We start from the raw sequence: 14,679 nt of genomic DNA, 5'->3' as shown, positions 1-14,679 counted from the left end.
CTGGGGAAGTTTTATAATATAAACATATATTCAAGTATTAGTTATGGATCCAATTAAACACTTTACAATTCACTAGAATAAGTATATTTAACATTTCCAAAACCAAAATTCAATAAAGTTGAAGCAAGTTGGGGTTTTTTTGGAAATTTTAATTACCCCAAAAGAGATGATCTTCTAAGTAAGAATTTAGAAGCAAAACTAGACAACAGAAAACATTATAAGCTACTTTATTAAAATCTGTAAACTACCTAGTTGTTCCATTTCTTCTGATATGAGTTCACTTGTGCAAATCGCCAGTGTCTCCATGTCTTCATCCTGCACTCTGACTTTTCGTTCACCCCGATGTCTCCAAATACAAGACTCATCTACCTATGGAAACAGTTCTTGTCACTGGTGGAACTTTAGGTTAAGACTAATGAAAATCAGAAAAAAAATAATGAAGAAGCTGAAGAGTACCTTAAAGAGGAAGCTAAACCCCATCATTAGATGTGAGGGAGGAAGGAAATTCTTTTTTCCTACAAAAGATAATGTACATAAATGTTTTAAAAATACTGTTTTCTCCATTTTATGCTTGTAAGATATCTGCCCCAATGGTCACATTTGTTCTGTCTTTCCTCTGTCATGAAGGAACATTTCCCATTTACAGAATTTGGCATTATGTACAGGACAGGAATTAAGAAAGAAAAAGTATGAATGCTTGCTCTCATCATCTGGGTTAGTCAGATCCTGAATTATCTATTTTTAGGAAAAAGGTCATGCTATACTTTCTTACCCTTATAAATGTAAACTATATGAAAGTACACTGTCATCAATAAAAATATATATGGAGATGACATGTCAAATGCTAAATTTGCCACACCACAGCAAAATTTTCCTTATTTAACAACAGACTTCATATATGAAGTCAGAATAATTAGTTTCTATTCTGAGAATATTAGTAGATGGTCCTCAAACCTGTCTCCATAATCCACTGGCAAGTCATTACCTCTTATCATGAAGCTTCCTGTTGTCAAATATTCTCCAGTTGGTGCTGTTTTAGACACCTGAGGAACACAATAATACATTATACTCTTGTCTTAAGAAATATGTTTTCTAAAATTTCACCTGAGAAAGTAAAGCCATATTGAAGTAAACAGTACTACGTCCTGAAAAGTTTATAATTTAGCAAAAATTCTTAACACTGAAGGGCTATCTCTTTAAAGATAGATATATCTTTGTCCATAACAAAGAAAAGAAATAATGAAGGGTACACTACATCAATCATTTTCAAATGCCATGGACTAGAGCCACAACTGATCCACATTTCCTCTAATGTGAGACATAATAAGAAAAACAAGGATAGTTTAATAAGCTCATCATAAAGGTATAAAACTATATTTACTATATTTATTACATTAAATCCTTTCCTGAGATACATTTTTTTTTCCGGTAATGAAATAACCTTTCATCTTAGTAAGTAAAGATAATAGCATATTTTTAAAAATATCTTCTAATTTGGCAAAATAGGAAGTGAGCAATATAACTCCACAATTTAAAAAAATTTTACACATCTTTGAAATACCCAAATCTGAGAGTATCTTAACTAGTAATAGTTATGCAAGGGATTAAAAGCACACTAAAAAAACCTATCCATAGAAGAATTAAAGCCACTTTTATAATAGTACCAAGGCAGAAAATATAATCCCAGAAGTGATATTAATTTCCTAAGGACACAATATCAAAACATAGCAGAAAATAATATAAACAGATATAAGATGAAACTAAATCTAAGGGAGGATAATAGTATTGAACTATTTTTACCTTGCTGTATAGCTTTAAGACTTTGTAAAAGTTTATCATTATCAATTATAATTCTTGAGAATGTGAAATGAATAGCAATGTGAAGTCATATATGGAATGAAGTATCATCAAAAAAATAGCATTAACCACAAAGAAGGACAATTACTAAAACCAAGTGCATAGAAAAAAACCACTGGATATACCTACTTTACAGGAAGGGCCAAAGAGAATTCAGAAAATTTCAACAAAGGTGAACAGGAGAAAGACTTTTTAGGTCAGTAGGCCAGTCATAACTGGAACAGTCTTTATCCCATATAATTAAATGGATCACTCTCAAATCTTACCTTTCCAGAAAGGCCTTCCCTGACACTACATTCAAAATGGTAGCCTCTATCACTCTCTATCCCCTTACTCTGCTTTAAAAATAAACTTTGTTACCTGCCACTACATATCTATTTTTCAACACCAAAATGTCAACTCCATCACAAGGTACTTTGTCTGCCTTGTTCAATTCCTTATCCTCACAATTTGAAACACAGTTGCTCTTACTAAATTAAGAAAAAGGACCACAGCCCTTATTACCTGATGATGGTACACCCACCAAGCACTAGTGATAACTCGTGCATCCCAAGCAGCACTGTAGCAAAGTGCCATCGTGCCAGCTTCAGTCAAGGTCCGAGGGGGAATTGGCTCTCCTGTAATAACAATACTACAACGCTTCAGTACCAAAGAACAGACTTTCTAGAGCAAGACATGGAAACCACATGCAGCATAACAGGTTCACTCCTCTTATATTTTAAATAATAATACCACACTTTAATTTCAGTATTACAAGAAGTTACTATTTTTATTAAAAATGTATTTACAGGGCTTCCCTGGTGGTGCAGTGGTTAAGAATCTGCCTGCCAATGCAGCGAACACGGGTTTGATCCCTGGTCTGGGAAGATCCCACATGCCATGGAGCAACTAAGCCCATGCGCCACAACTAATGAGCCTGCGCTCTAGAGCCTGCAAGCCACAACTACTGAGCCCATGTGCCAGAACTACTGAATCCCACAGGCCTAGAGCCCATGCTCCACAACAAGAAAAGCCACCGCAATGAGAAGCCCGCACACTGCAATGAAGAGTAGTCCCCGCTCACCGCAACTAGAGAAAGCCCGCGCACAGCAACAAAGACGCAATGCAGCCAAAAGTAAATAAATAAAATAAATTTTTTAAAAAATGTATTTACACAGCAGGTTTTCAAATGGTCTAAGTAAATAAAACAAGTCAGAGAAGAAATATCCTCACTTTTATCAGTAATTCTAACTTCATTCCAGAAAGGATAATTTAGAAAAATCTATTCAAAGGTTGAAGACTTCCAGAATTACTATATATTGCCTGATTTGTCAAAATGAAGAGCATATTAATATACCCCTACAGTAAGAATTCAAATATTTTAAAATTGGGATATAATTCACATACCATAAAATTCACTCTTTTAAAGTGTACAATTCAGTGGGTTTTAGTATAGTCATAAAGCTATGCAATCATTACCATTAATTTCAGAACATTTTCATCATCCCCAAAAGAAATCCTGTATCTATTAATAGTCACTCTTCATTTTCCCAGCCACTGGCAATCACTAATCTACTTTCTGTCTCTACAGATTTGCTTATTTTGGAATTTCATATACATGGAATCATACATACCTGGCTTCCACTTAGCATGTTTTCAAGGTTCATTCATGTGAGAGCATATGTCAGTACTTCATTTCTTTTTAAGTCTGAATAATATTCTATTATATGGATATACCACATTTTGTTTATTAATCAATGGATTGACATACAGGTTGTTTCCATTTCTTGGCTATTATAATGCTATTATGAATATCTGCAAATAAGTTTGGACATATGTTTTCAATTATCTTGGAATACCTAGGAGTGGAATTGCTGGGTCACATCATAAAATCTATGTTTAACTTTTTCAGAAACTATGAAACTATTTCCTATAGCAGCTAGATCATTGTCCATTCCCACCTGCAGTGTATAAGGGTTCCAATCTCTCCACAACCTCACCAACATGTTACTGTTTGTTTTTCTGTTTTTTGTTTCTTTTGGCCACCCTGTGTGGCTTGTGGGATTTTAGTTCCCCGACCAGGGATTGAACCCAAGTCCTTGGCAGTGACAGGGTGGAGTCCTAACCACTGGACCGCCAGGGAATTCCAACTGTCTGTTTTTTTATTTCAACTATTCTTGTGGGTGTTAAGTGGTATTTCTCTGTGGTTTTGATTTGCATTTCCCTAACGGACAAATGATGCTGAGCATCTTATCATGTGCTTGTTGGCCTTTTGTATATCTTTGGAGAAATGTCTATTTCACATTTAAAAAAATTGGTTCATTTTAAAATTGCCTTTCTGTTGTTGAGTCAGAAGAGTTCTAGAGTTCTTTGGATATTGGTCCTTTATCAGATAAATGACTTGCAAATATTTCCTCCCATTCTGTGGACTGTCTTTTCACTTTCTTGATAGAGTCCTCTGAATTAAAGTTTTAATTTTGCTTAAGTCTGATTTGTTTTTTCTTCGGTTGCTTATGCTTATGGTGTCATATCTAAAAAATGACTTCCTGATCCAAGATTATGAAGTTTTACACCTTATTTTCTTCTAACAGTCTTATAGTTTTAGCTCTTATATTTAGGTCTTTGATGCATTTAATTTTTATAAATGGTATGAAGCAGGGGTCTAACTTCATTCTTTGGCACATGGATATTAGTTGCATCAGCCCTATTTGTTGAAAACATTATTCTATCCCCACTGAATGGCCTTGGCACCCTTGCTGAAAATCAACTGACCATAAACAAGGAATCTCAATCCTCTTCATTAATCTATCAGTCCATCCTCACACCAATATCACACTGTCCTGATACCACACTGTTGTTTTGTAGGAGGTTTTGAAATCAGGAAGTGTGAGTCCTCCAATTTTGTTCTCCATTTTCAAGAATGATTTGGCTAATCTGGGTACTCTGCATTTCCACATGAATTTTAGTATGAGCTTTGTCCATCTCTGCAAAAACAGGCAGCTGGAATTTTGAGAGGAACTGCACATATCTGTAGATTAATGTGGGAAGTACTGCCGTCAGAACAATATTAAGACTTCTAATTCATAAACACTGGAAGTGTTCCCATTTAGGTCTTCTTTCATTTCTTTCAATGATGTTTTGTAGTTCAGTGTGTATGTCTTGCATTTCTTTTTGGTAAATTTATTACTATTTTATTCTTTTGTAATGCTGTTATAAGTGGATGTTTTATTAATTTCCTTTTAATATTGCTCATTGCTAGTATATAAAAATATAACTGACTTTTATATATTGACCTTATATCCTAGACGTTGCTGAATTTGTTTATTAACTAATAATTTTTAGTAGATTGCTTAAGGTTTAAATATATAAGATTATGTCATTTGCAAACAGAGATAGTTTTATCTGTCCCTTACCAATTTGGATATTTTAAACTTTTTATTGCCTAATGGTCTACTTAGAACCTCCATACAGTGTTGAGTAAAAGTGTGGCAAGAACAGATGTGCTTATCTTGTTCCTGATCTTGGGGAAAAGCTCTCAGTCTTTCACCATTAAGCATGATTTTTAGCTGTGGATTTTTTCATAGATGTTCTTTACCAACTTGAGGAAGTTTCCATCTATTCTTAGTTTGTTGAGTGTTTTTATCACAAATGAGTACTGGATTGTTACCAAAGGCTTTTTCTGCATCAATTGAGATCATCATGTGGTTTTTGTCCTTTATTTTACTAATACACTGTATTACATTAATTTTCATATGTTAAACCAACTTTGCATTCCTGGGAATAAATCCCACTTTATCATGTGTATAATCCTTGTAATATGCTGCTGGATTCAGTTTCCTAATATTTTGTTGAGGATTTCTGTGTCTATATTCATAAATGATATTGGTCTGTAGTTTTCTTTCCTGTGATATCTTCATCTGGTTTTGTTATTAGGGTAATACCAGCCCTATAGAATGAGTTAGAAAGTTCCTCTCTCTTCTATGTTTTCCAAGTTTATGAAGGATTGATGTTCAGTCTTCTTTAAAAGTTCTGTAGATTTTAGGAATTTGAATCTTACTGTTTTGATTAGTCTAGCTAAAGGTTTATCAGTTTTATCAATCTTTTCAAAGAACTAACTTTGGTTTTGTTGAATTTTCTCTACTGTCTTTCTATTCTCTGTTTTGTTTATTTCCACTCTAATCTTTACCATTTCCCTTCCTTTCCTTACTATGGGTTATCTGCTTTTCTTTTTCTAAATCTTAATGTGTACAGTTTTCTTATTGATTTCAAATCATTCCTCTTTTTTATTATAGGTAGTACAACTATAATCTCTCTCTGATCACTGCCTTAGTTGCATCTCATAAGTCTCAATAAATTTGTTTACATTTCATTCATCTCAAAGTATTTTCTAATACCCCCTGTGATTTCCTCTTTGATCCACTGGTTATTTTATGACTGTGTTGTTTATTTCCACACATTTGTCAATCTTCTAAATTTTCTTCTATTAGTGGTTTCTAATTTCACCCCATTATGGTCAGAAAATTTACTTTATATGATTCATTAGTTTTAAATTAACTGAGACTTATTTTATAGACTATCATATGGTCCACCCTGGAGAATGTTCCATGTGCACTTGAGAAGAATGAGTAATCTAGTGTTGTGAGGTAGAGTGTAATAGAGATATGTGTAGAATCTAGGTAACTTGAGTGTTGTTCAAGTCTTCTATTTCCTTGTTGATTTTATAGCTAGTTATTCTATCCATGATTGAAAGTTAGGTATTGATGTCTTGAATTATTATTATTAAATTGTCTATTTCTCCCTTCAATTCTGTCAGATTTTGCTTCAAGTATTCTATGGCTCTGTTGTTGGATGCCTATATGTTTGTTTATTTATTATTTTATAAATTTATTTATTTATTTTTGGCTGTGTTGGGTCTTCAGTGCTGCACGCAGGCTTTCTCTAGTTGTGCGAGCAGGGGCTACTCTTCATTGTGGTACGTGGGCTTCTCATTCCAGTGGCTTCTCTTGTTGCAGAGCACAGGCTCTAGGCATGTGGGCTTCAGTAGTTGTGGCACATGGACTCGGTAGTTGTGGCTTGCAGGCTCTAGACTGCAGGCTCAGTAGTTGTGGTGCACGGGCTTAGTTGCTCCGCTGCATGTGGGATCTTCCTGGACCAGGGCTCGAACCTGTGTCCCCTGTACTGGCAGGTGGATTCTTAACCACTGCACCACCAGGGAAGTTACAGATGCATATATGTTTATAATTGTTACATCTTATTAATGGATTGACACTTTTATCATTATAAAGTGTCCTTCTTTATCTGTATTAGTGATTTTTCTCTTATACTAAAAATATTTTAAACAAAAGAATTAAAGCTATGAATAATAGAAAGAAATATATTACCTGTTGGATTCTTAATTACACAGCTAGTTGCTCCATGAAGGTCAGCATGTACATAAATGTCCCCTTTAAAACAAATAAGAAATAATACTTTAAGTCCTGTTTCTTTGTTTTTAAGTTGAAATTGTTTATTTACTTATTGTTTAATGGGTTCAAAATCCAAAAGGTATAAGAAGACATATAAAGAAAAGTCTATCTCCCACTCCTGGGAGATTTCTCATAGGCCTCCTCAGAGGAAAGCAATGCTAATAAGGCAGATTACAAAAATGGTCACAGTTCTTCTCCCTCCCTCTATCCACACCTCTTTGCTCTATGACCTTGAAGCTTCTCCCATCAAGAGGTGGAGTCCACTTCCCCATCCCTCAAATGTGGGCTGACCCCTTGACCTGCCTTGGCCAGCAGAATGTGGCAGATGTGACCAAATGCCAGTTCCCAGCCTAGGCCTTGAGAGGTGCTGTATGCTTCCTCTTTTTCTCTCAGAAATTTGCTGAGTTACCATATAAGCAAGCCCAGGCTAGCCTGATGATGGGTGAGAGACACATAGAGATGAGTCATCCTAGCAAGTGCAAAGGTCCTGAGGTCCATAGATGGTTGAGAAATGTGACAAACAGCCAGGAAGCCAGAAGTCAGGAGCTTTGTAAGCCACAGTGAGGACTTCTAGTTTTATTCTGAAGTGTGTGATAGCAACAAATGAATAAATGAGCAAACAGATGAATGCAGGAATGAATGGTCAACTAGGGAAAAGTGAAGTGCATGGTTTCTAACAGAAAAAATGAGCAGCCATTGTTTGTCATGGATAGTTCATCTGAGATTTGAATCTCAAAGAAGAGCAAAGCCCATACAGTTCCATGAAAGGCTCATCTCACAATGAACAAAGTTAGAGAAGACAGAGACCAAGCCCTGGGTACCATGTAACCTAACCCTGTTGCTTTCTTTCCTGGTTCTGGATCCTTAAAGGACATCAGATTAGCTCTGATACTGATTATTGATTTCTGATACCCACACTGAGGGTTCAGCCACAGTGAAGTGGTGGTTATCAGCAAACAAAAACAAATGAGAGGCCTTACAACAGAGCGCTTAAGTCCTGCTTCTAAAAGTGAAAAACGGTCACAAACTTCAGCACTGAAAAATTAAGCTTTTAAAAATTTGATCTACAATGACTTTGGAGGATTGAAAGCTATTTTCTTAATGCAGTAGAAAATCAAAAATCTAATACTACAGATTAGCTCGGCATTACTACTTTAAGGATATTCACTTAAAATGTGAATCAAGTATCAAAGCACATATTCAACAAACCATAAACCATGAAATTCTTTCTACCAATTAAATCTGTCAAACAAAGGAGTACAAGATAAAAAATCTACACCTAATATTGAGATAACCGATCCAGTTACTTAAAAGAAAATTCTTCAGAATTTTAATCTTACCTACCTGGTGTCAAGTATCTTTTCACAATTATTTCATTCTGTTGCTGATCTCGTCCACCAATAATTAGATAGTTCTCTGAGCTAATAAACCAGAGGAATTTCTCAAACCTACCAAATTTTAAAGAAAAAAGTTAACATTTCTTTCCCTTCATAGTTGCCTGAATTCACACCCTTTTAACAAACAAAACAGAAAGCTCTCCTATCTGTGAAGGTTAAGACAACTTGATGGCTTAATTTCTTAAGACATCAAGCTGAATTTTACTGAAAACGTGCAATACAAATTGCCCTAGGATATTCTTAAGACAGTCTCAGTAGAAGACAATTAAATTTTATGTTTAAAAAATATGTTCTCTTGGGCTTCCCTGGTGGCACAGTGGTTGAGAGTCTGCCTGCCGATGCAGGGGACACAGGTTCGTGCCCCAGACCGGGAAGATCCCACATGCTGCGGAGCGGCTGGGCCCGTGAGCCATGGCTGCTGAGCCTGTGCGTCCGGAGCCTGTGCTCCGCAACGGGAGAGGCCACAACAGTGAGAGGCCCGCGTATCAAAAAAAAAAAAAAAAAAAAAAGTTCTCTCTTTATCTTCCTCCCATATAGACAGCCTTCTTAAACTGACATTATAACAATGAATTACAAAAAGCAAAAGCATAAAATGTCACATGGTCCCTAGGTTTAGCTTTCTTTTAGTGGGACACTGCATAGGCTTTGGGACCACTGATGAGAAAGAAAAGTTGTTTTCCCATTCTGTCCTCAATTAATCAACTGAATGTTTACATATATGATATTCTTTACAGTTTTAAAAAAAATACTAAAAACCAAAAATTCCTGTCAGAAGTGTAAAATTATAACTTTTCTCAAGAAACAAATTAACTTCGGTTTTCATGATTAATACATACCACCATGATAAAAAGTAAAGAGTGTATATTTGTATGACGTTTAGAAAATGAGGTGAACATAAATATTTCCTATTTTACATATGACTCGCAAGATAATTTTTTTATGATTTAACCTAGAATTTTAAAATTTCTGGTTAAAGATGATAGATTGAGCACAGGCATTAAATGAAACTTCCTCATAGCTCACAAAATATAATAGCAAAAGGACTCTATTCCTATTTTCTAATCTGATTTTTTATTGAGTAATACATATACATGGTTCAAAAAATGTTTTAATTACATTAAAAAGTATAGTGAGAGATCCTACATCTCTTCAGTTCCCACAGCTACTGCTAACCAATTGGCCATTAGCTTCCTGTATCCCTCTCCAGAGTTTTTTAAACATACAAAAGCTAAAATAAAATGCTTATTCTAAACCTTTTCTCTTTTTCAGACACAACACACTGTTCTGCATATTTTTTTCTTTTTTCACTTAAAAATATATTTTCCTCATTGCTGAATGGATGTACTATACTGATTTAACCACTTCCCTATTGATGGTAAAGAGGTTTGCAAAAAGACATAAACCCACAAGGACAAAAAGAATGTGAAAGATAAATCAAGGATGTATTTTGTAATCATCCTAGCAGAGGAATGCATAACTAACAGGCCAAAAAAAAAAAGGCGACTAATCAAAAGAAAGCAACAAGGAAGACAAAAAAGAACACAGAACAAATAAGACACATTGAAAGCTAGCAGTAAGATGGTTAGATTTAAACCCAAATATATCAGAAATTATATTAAATATAAATGTAGTCAATTCTCCAGGTAAAATACAAAGACTGTCAGACTGGGGAAAAAACAATGATATATACTCTTTTAAAATATAAGGATATAAAAAGGTTGAAATATACTGATGGAAAAATACCATGCAAATACTAACCAAAAAACAGTTTATACAGTTTTAACATCTCACACAGATGGAAAAAATAGATATAAGTTAAAAGGACATTTCATTAAAATTAATAACAGGCTCAGTTCACTGAGATGATATAACAGTTCTATATTTGTATCACCTAATTACATAGCCTCACATAATAAAGCAAAAGTTCAGAAGTAAAAGGAGAAACAGATAATCCAAACTGTATGATATTTAACACACTTCTCTCAGTAACTGGGAAAACAAGCATTAAAAAGAGAATTATAAAGGTGCCAAAGATTTGAACAACATGATTGATAACATGATCTGATATTTAGAGAAATGCACTCAGTAACTGTAGAAAAGACACTATTTTCAACTATATATGAAACATTTATAAATAAAGCTGTCCATAAATAGACTGGGCCATAAAGCAAGTTTCAACAACAAACACCAAATGACTGAGATAATCAGAATATCACCTCTTTTACGCAAATTAAGCTAAAAATCAGTAACAAAAAGATAACCAAAAACCCCCGTGTGTTTGGAAAGTAATACATATACTTCTAAATTATGCATGAGTGAAGAAATCACAATGGAAATTAGAATATATCTTGACATGAAAGATAATGAAAATACTAAACAAAGCTTTTTAGATACAGTTAAAGCCATGCTGAGGGAAATTAACTGCCTTTCATATATTAGAAAAGAGGCCAGGGGAAGGGGGAAATCAATGAACTAAGCTTCTGTCTCAAGAAATCAGAAAGGGAAATGCAAATATATCCCAAAGAAAAGTAGAAGGATGAAAATAATTATTAAAATAGAAGGCACATATATAATACTGGAGATGAATAGTCAAAAACTGGTTCTTTAATGATATTAATACTACTGAAAATCCTCTAGTCAGATTAATCAAGAAAGAGAGAAGGCACAAATAATTCTTGAGTGAAAAGGGAGAAGTAATTAATGATTCTAGGAATGTTAAAAACTTAAGTGGAGGGACCTCCCTGGTGGTCTAGTGGTTAAGACTCCGTGCTTCCACTGCAGAGGGAATGGGTCTGATCCCTGGTCAGGGAACTAAGATCCCGCATGCCACGTGGCATGGCCAAAAAAAAAAAAAAATTAAATGGAATATTATAAACTTTTTGCCAATAAATTTCAAACTTTGGACAAAATAGACAAAGTCTTAGAAAAACATTGCTAACCAAAACTAGAAAATCTGAGTAGTCCTTTTATCTACTAAAGAATTTGAATCTGTAATGAAAAACTTTCCCATAAAGAAAACTCCAGGTGACTTATATCAATGTTTAAGGACAGTGATAAAGGAACACTTTCCAATTTGTTTTACGAGATAATATAACCTTGTACCAACACTTAACAAAAACATTATGAGAAATGAAAATTACAGGTCAATCATATTCATCAATAGAGACGTTAGAGAGAGAAAGAAAAAAGCAACAAAATTTTGAAAGCTGGAAAATAATGAACAAGTGAGCAGACTCAAGAAGCTGAATCCTGAGGTGACGGTGCAAAAAACCAAGAGACAAATCGACTTACACTGTATGACCCATAAAGAGCACAGGTACTGCTAAAAATAGGGTTTAAGATGAGGTTTAAAAACAGAAGAACTGGCTGAAAATCTGATCAAGAAGTAAGCACTTCCCTAGATCTTTCCAGCTCTGAACATGGTGGTAACTGCCCCTTCAACACTCTAACAGAAAGTCAGAAATTAATTCTCTAAAAAGGGTGCAAAGAAGATCTCTGGACTAGGGGAAACATATCACAGTTGTAAGTAGGGGTAATATATGTAAAATAGGGCAATTAAGTAAATGTATGAAATACTGGATACTAAGACTCTCCCGCTTATTATTTCCACTGAGCTCCCAAAATGGTGATAGCCAGGTCTTCACTTTACAAATAGAAGAGAAAGAAGCTTTTGTGGGAAATGAGACCAGCCAAAAAGGCAAAAAGCTAAAGACTTCAAGAGTTCCACAGATGGCCCACACAGATCATTTTACAAGTCCAACAACCCACAAAGAACTTCCAATCACCATTTTAATGTTCTGCTATAAAAAGTGAGTAGACAGTCAAGGATCACCAGACGTACATAAGTGAACGCTGGAGACAAAACTAACAAATAGAAAAAAGAAACTTGGAGAAGACAGACCTGCAAGAAAAGGATACTAAATAAAATGTAATACATCAAAACTATTCTCAGTTATAAAGAAACTAGAGCAGTAAGTTTTTTTTAAGTAACATTCAAAAAACCAAAAACAGCTTAAAATTAAAACATTATAGGAAGAAATAAAAGATTAAAAAATTCAATGGAAGGATTGAAAGATAAAGTTGAGAAAATCTGGGGCTTCCCTGGTGGCGCAGTGGTTGAGAGTTCGCCTGCTGATGCAGGGGACACGGGTTCGTGCCCCGGTCCGGGAGGATCCCACATGCCGCGAAGCGGCTGGGCCCGTGAGCCATGGCCGCTGAGCTTGCGCGTCTGGAGCCTGTGTTCCGCAACGGGAGAGGCCACAAAAAAAAAAAAAAAAAAAAAAGTTGAGAAAATCTCAGAATATACAACAAAAAGTTGAAAAACAGAAAATGCAATGCCATAGGACTGCTAAGGTGGGGGGGGGGTCCCCATATGTAAAACATGAGACTTCTAGAAAGAAAGAAGAACAAAACAAAACAAAAAACCAGCCAGAAGGTAGGCAATTTTCTAAGAAATAGTTCAAGAAAATTTCTCCAAACTGCGTTTCCAATTTAAAAGGCCCACAAAGTATCCAGCATAATGGATAAAAACATCATCACCAACCTATATTCCTGTGAAATTTTGGAAAACTGAGAGGAAGAAAAAAAAGATCTAGAAGCTTACAGAAAGGCAAAAACAAGTTTCCTATTAAAATTGCAACTATCAAAATGACAGCAAACTCAAGATCAAATCTGGAAGTTAATACAATGGACAATGCCTTTTTAAAAGTCTGAGGGAAACATATTTTCAAATTAGAATTCTATACCCATCCAAACTGTTATGAGTAAAATAATTTTTTTATACATTGGACACCTCAAAAACTTTACCTTCTACATACATACCCCTTTTCATGAAGCTTCTAGAGCACACAGTCCATAACCAAAGAAAAAGGAAGTTTGAGATTCAGGACAGAAGATACAACACAGAGAGAGGTTACAGAGAAGTTCCAGGATAATAATAAAAGGAGATCTTAAAATGCTTACAGTAACCAATCTAGAACAAAGTAGGTCAAAAAGCTCCAGGAAAGACTTCTACAAGAAGATGATACTGATAAAATTCCAATATGTTTGAACACACTTGGAAGCAAATTTGGACATGGCTAATAACAAGAACAAAAATAAAAAGAAAGCAAATGAAACAATTATTAACTTCAGGGAAGATAAAATACTGAACAGGAAAACAGAATAATATATGATCCAGCTCTGATTACAACTTAAATATTCATAATAATGTTAACACAGAACATCGGTCTTGACAAAATTATGCTGTAAAGTATATTGAGAAGCCAGGTGATGTGTGTGTGTGTAATGGAGCACAAATGGAAAGAATAAAATCTTCATCTTTCCATAGTGGGAAGTTATTAAAAGAGTGTAAAACAGAAAAGTTAAGAAGCAGCAATATATTACTAAGAGAAATGGAGGTATATATCAAAAGACTCAGCTAAAAGAGCTAAAAGTTTCCTTGGGAGAGGAGGCAATAGGAGTAGGGATAAAAGTTTGCAGGGTTACTGGTTTTTTAACAAGCTTTGTACAATTCCTTATTTTCTAAATAATGTGCATGTATAATTTTGATAGAAAGAAAAAATGTATTTTAAAAAGGTAGAATACTTACCAATACACTTTTCTTGCTTTTTGAATAGAGGTAACTGTCTGGACTTCTTTTAAGGTTTGCTTTGTTTTCTTTTCTGCTGATTTGAATGCCTATTTATAAGAAAAGTTTTTAAGTAATCTGTTGAAAATTTACTTAAATAACACCAAGTAAATGACAGGGGAAGAAATGGGTTTTTAAATGTCACAAATGGCACTATCTATACACACACACCATACACACATGAAAGTAATAAAATGCGGACTTTCCTGGTAGAGCAGTGGTTAAGAATCCGCCTGCCAATGCAGGGGACATGGGTTCAATCCCTGGTCCAGGAAGATCCCACATGCTGTGGAGCCACTAAGCCTGTGCACCACAACTACTGAGCCTGTGCTCTAGAGTCCGCAAGCCACAA

At 34.8% G+C, this 14,679-nt stretch overlaps 1 protein-coding gene across 1 annotated transcript in view; it reads right to left on the bottom strand.

Annotated features, from left to right (window-relative positions):
• The window catches only part of NEMF (nuclear export mediator factor), a 55,544-nt gene that overhangs the window by 14,262 nt on the left and 26,603 nt on the right, over positions 1-14,679 (bottom strand). The window contains exons 16-22 of the mRNA XM_060096258.1: positions 14,289-14,377; positions 8,646-8,749; positions 7,218-7,280; positions 2,362-2,474; positions 986-1,043; positions 457-515; positions 249-369 (exon numbers count right to left, since the gene is read on the bottom strand). Of these exons, the coding sequence (XP_059952241.1) occupies positions 249-369; positions 457-515; positions 986-1,043; positions 2,362-2,474; positions 7,218-7,280; positions 8,646-8,749; positions 14,289-14,377 (607 nt within the window). The remainder of the gene's footprint in view (positions 1-248; positions 370-456; positions 516-985; positions 1,044-2,361; positions 2,475-7,217; positions 7,281-8,645; positions 8,750-14,288; positions 14,378-14,679) is intronic.

This window comes from Mesoplodon densirostris, chromosome 4 (assembly GCF_025265405.1).
Source record: "Mesoplodon densirostris isolate mMesDen1 chromosome 4, mMesDen1 primary haplotype, whole genome shotgun sequence".
In the NCBI taxonomy this organism is placed as follows: Eukaryota; Metazoa; Chordata; class Mammalia; order Artiodactyla; family Ziphiidae; genus Mesoplodon; species Mesoplodon densirostris.
The sequence above is the reverse complement of the archived record's forward strand: the minus strand, read 5'-3'. Positions and strand labels throughout refer to the sequence as shown.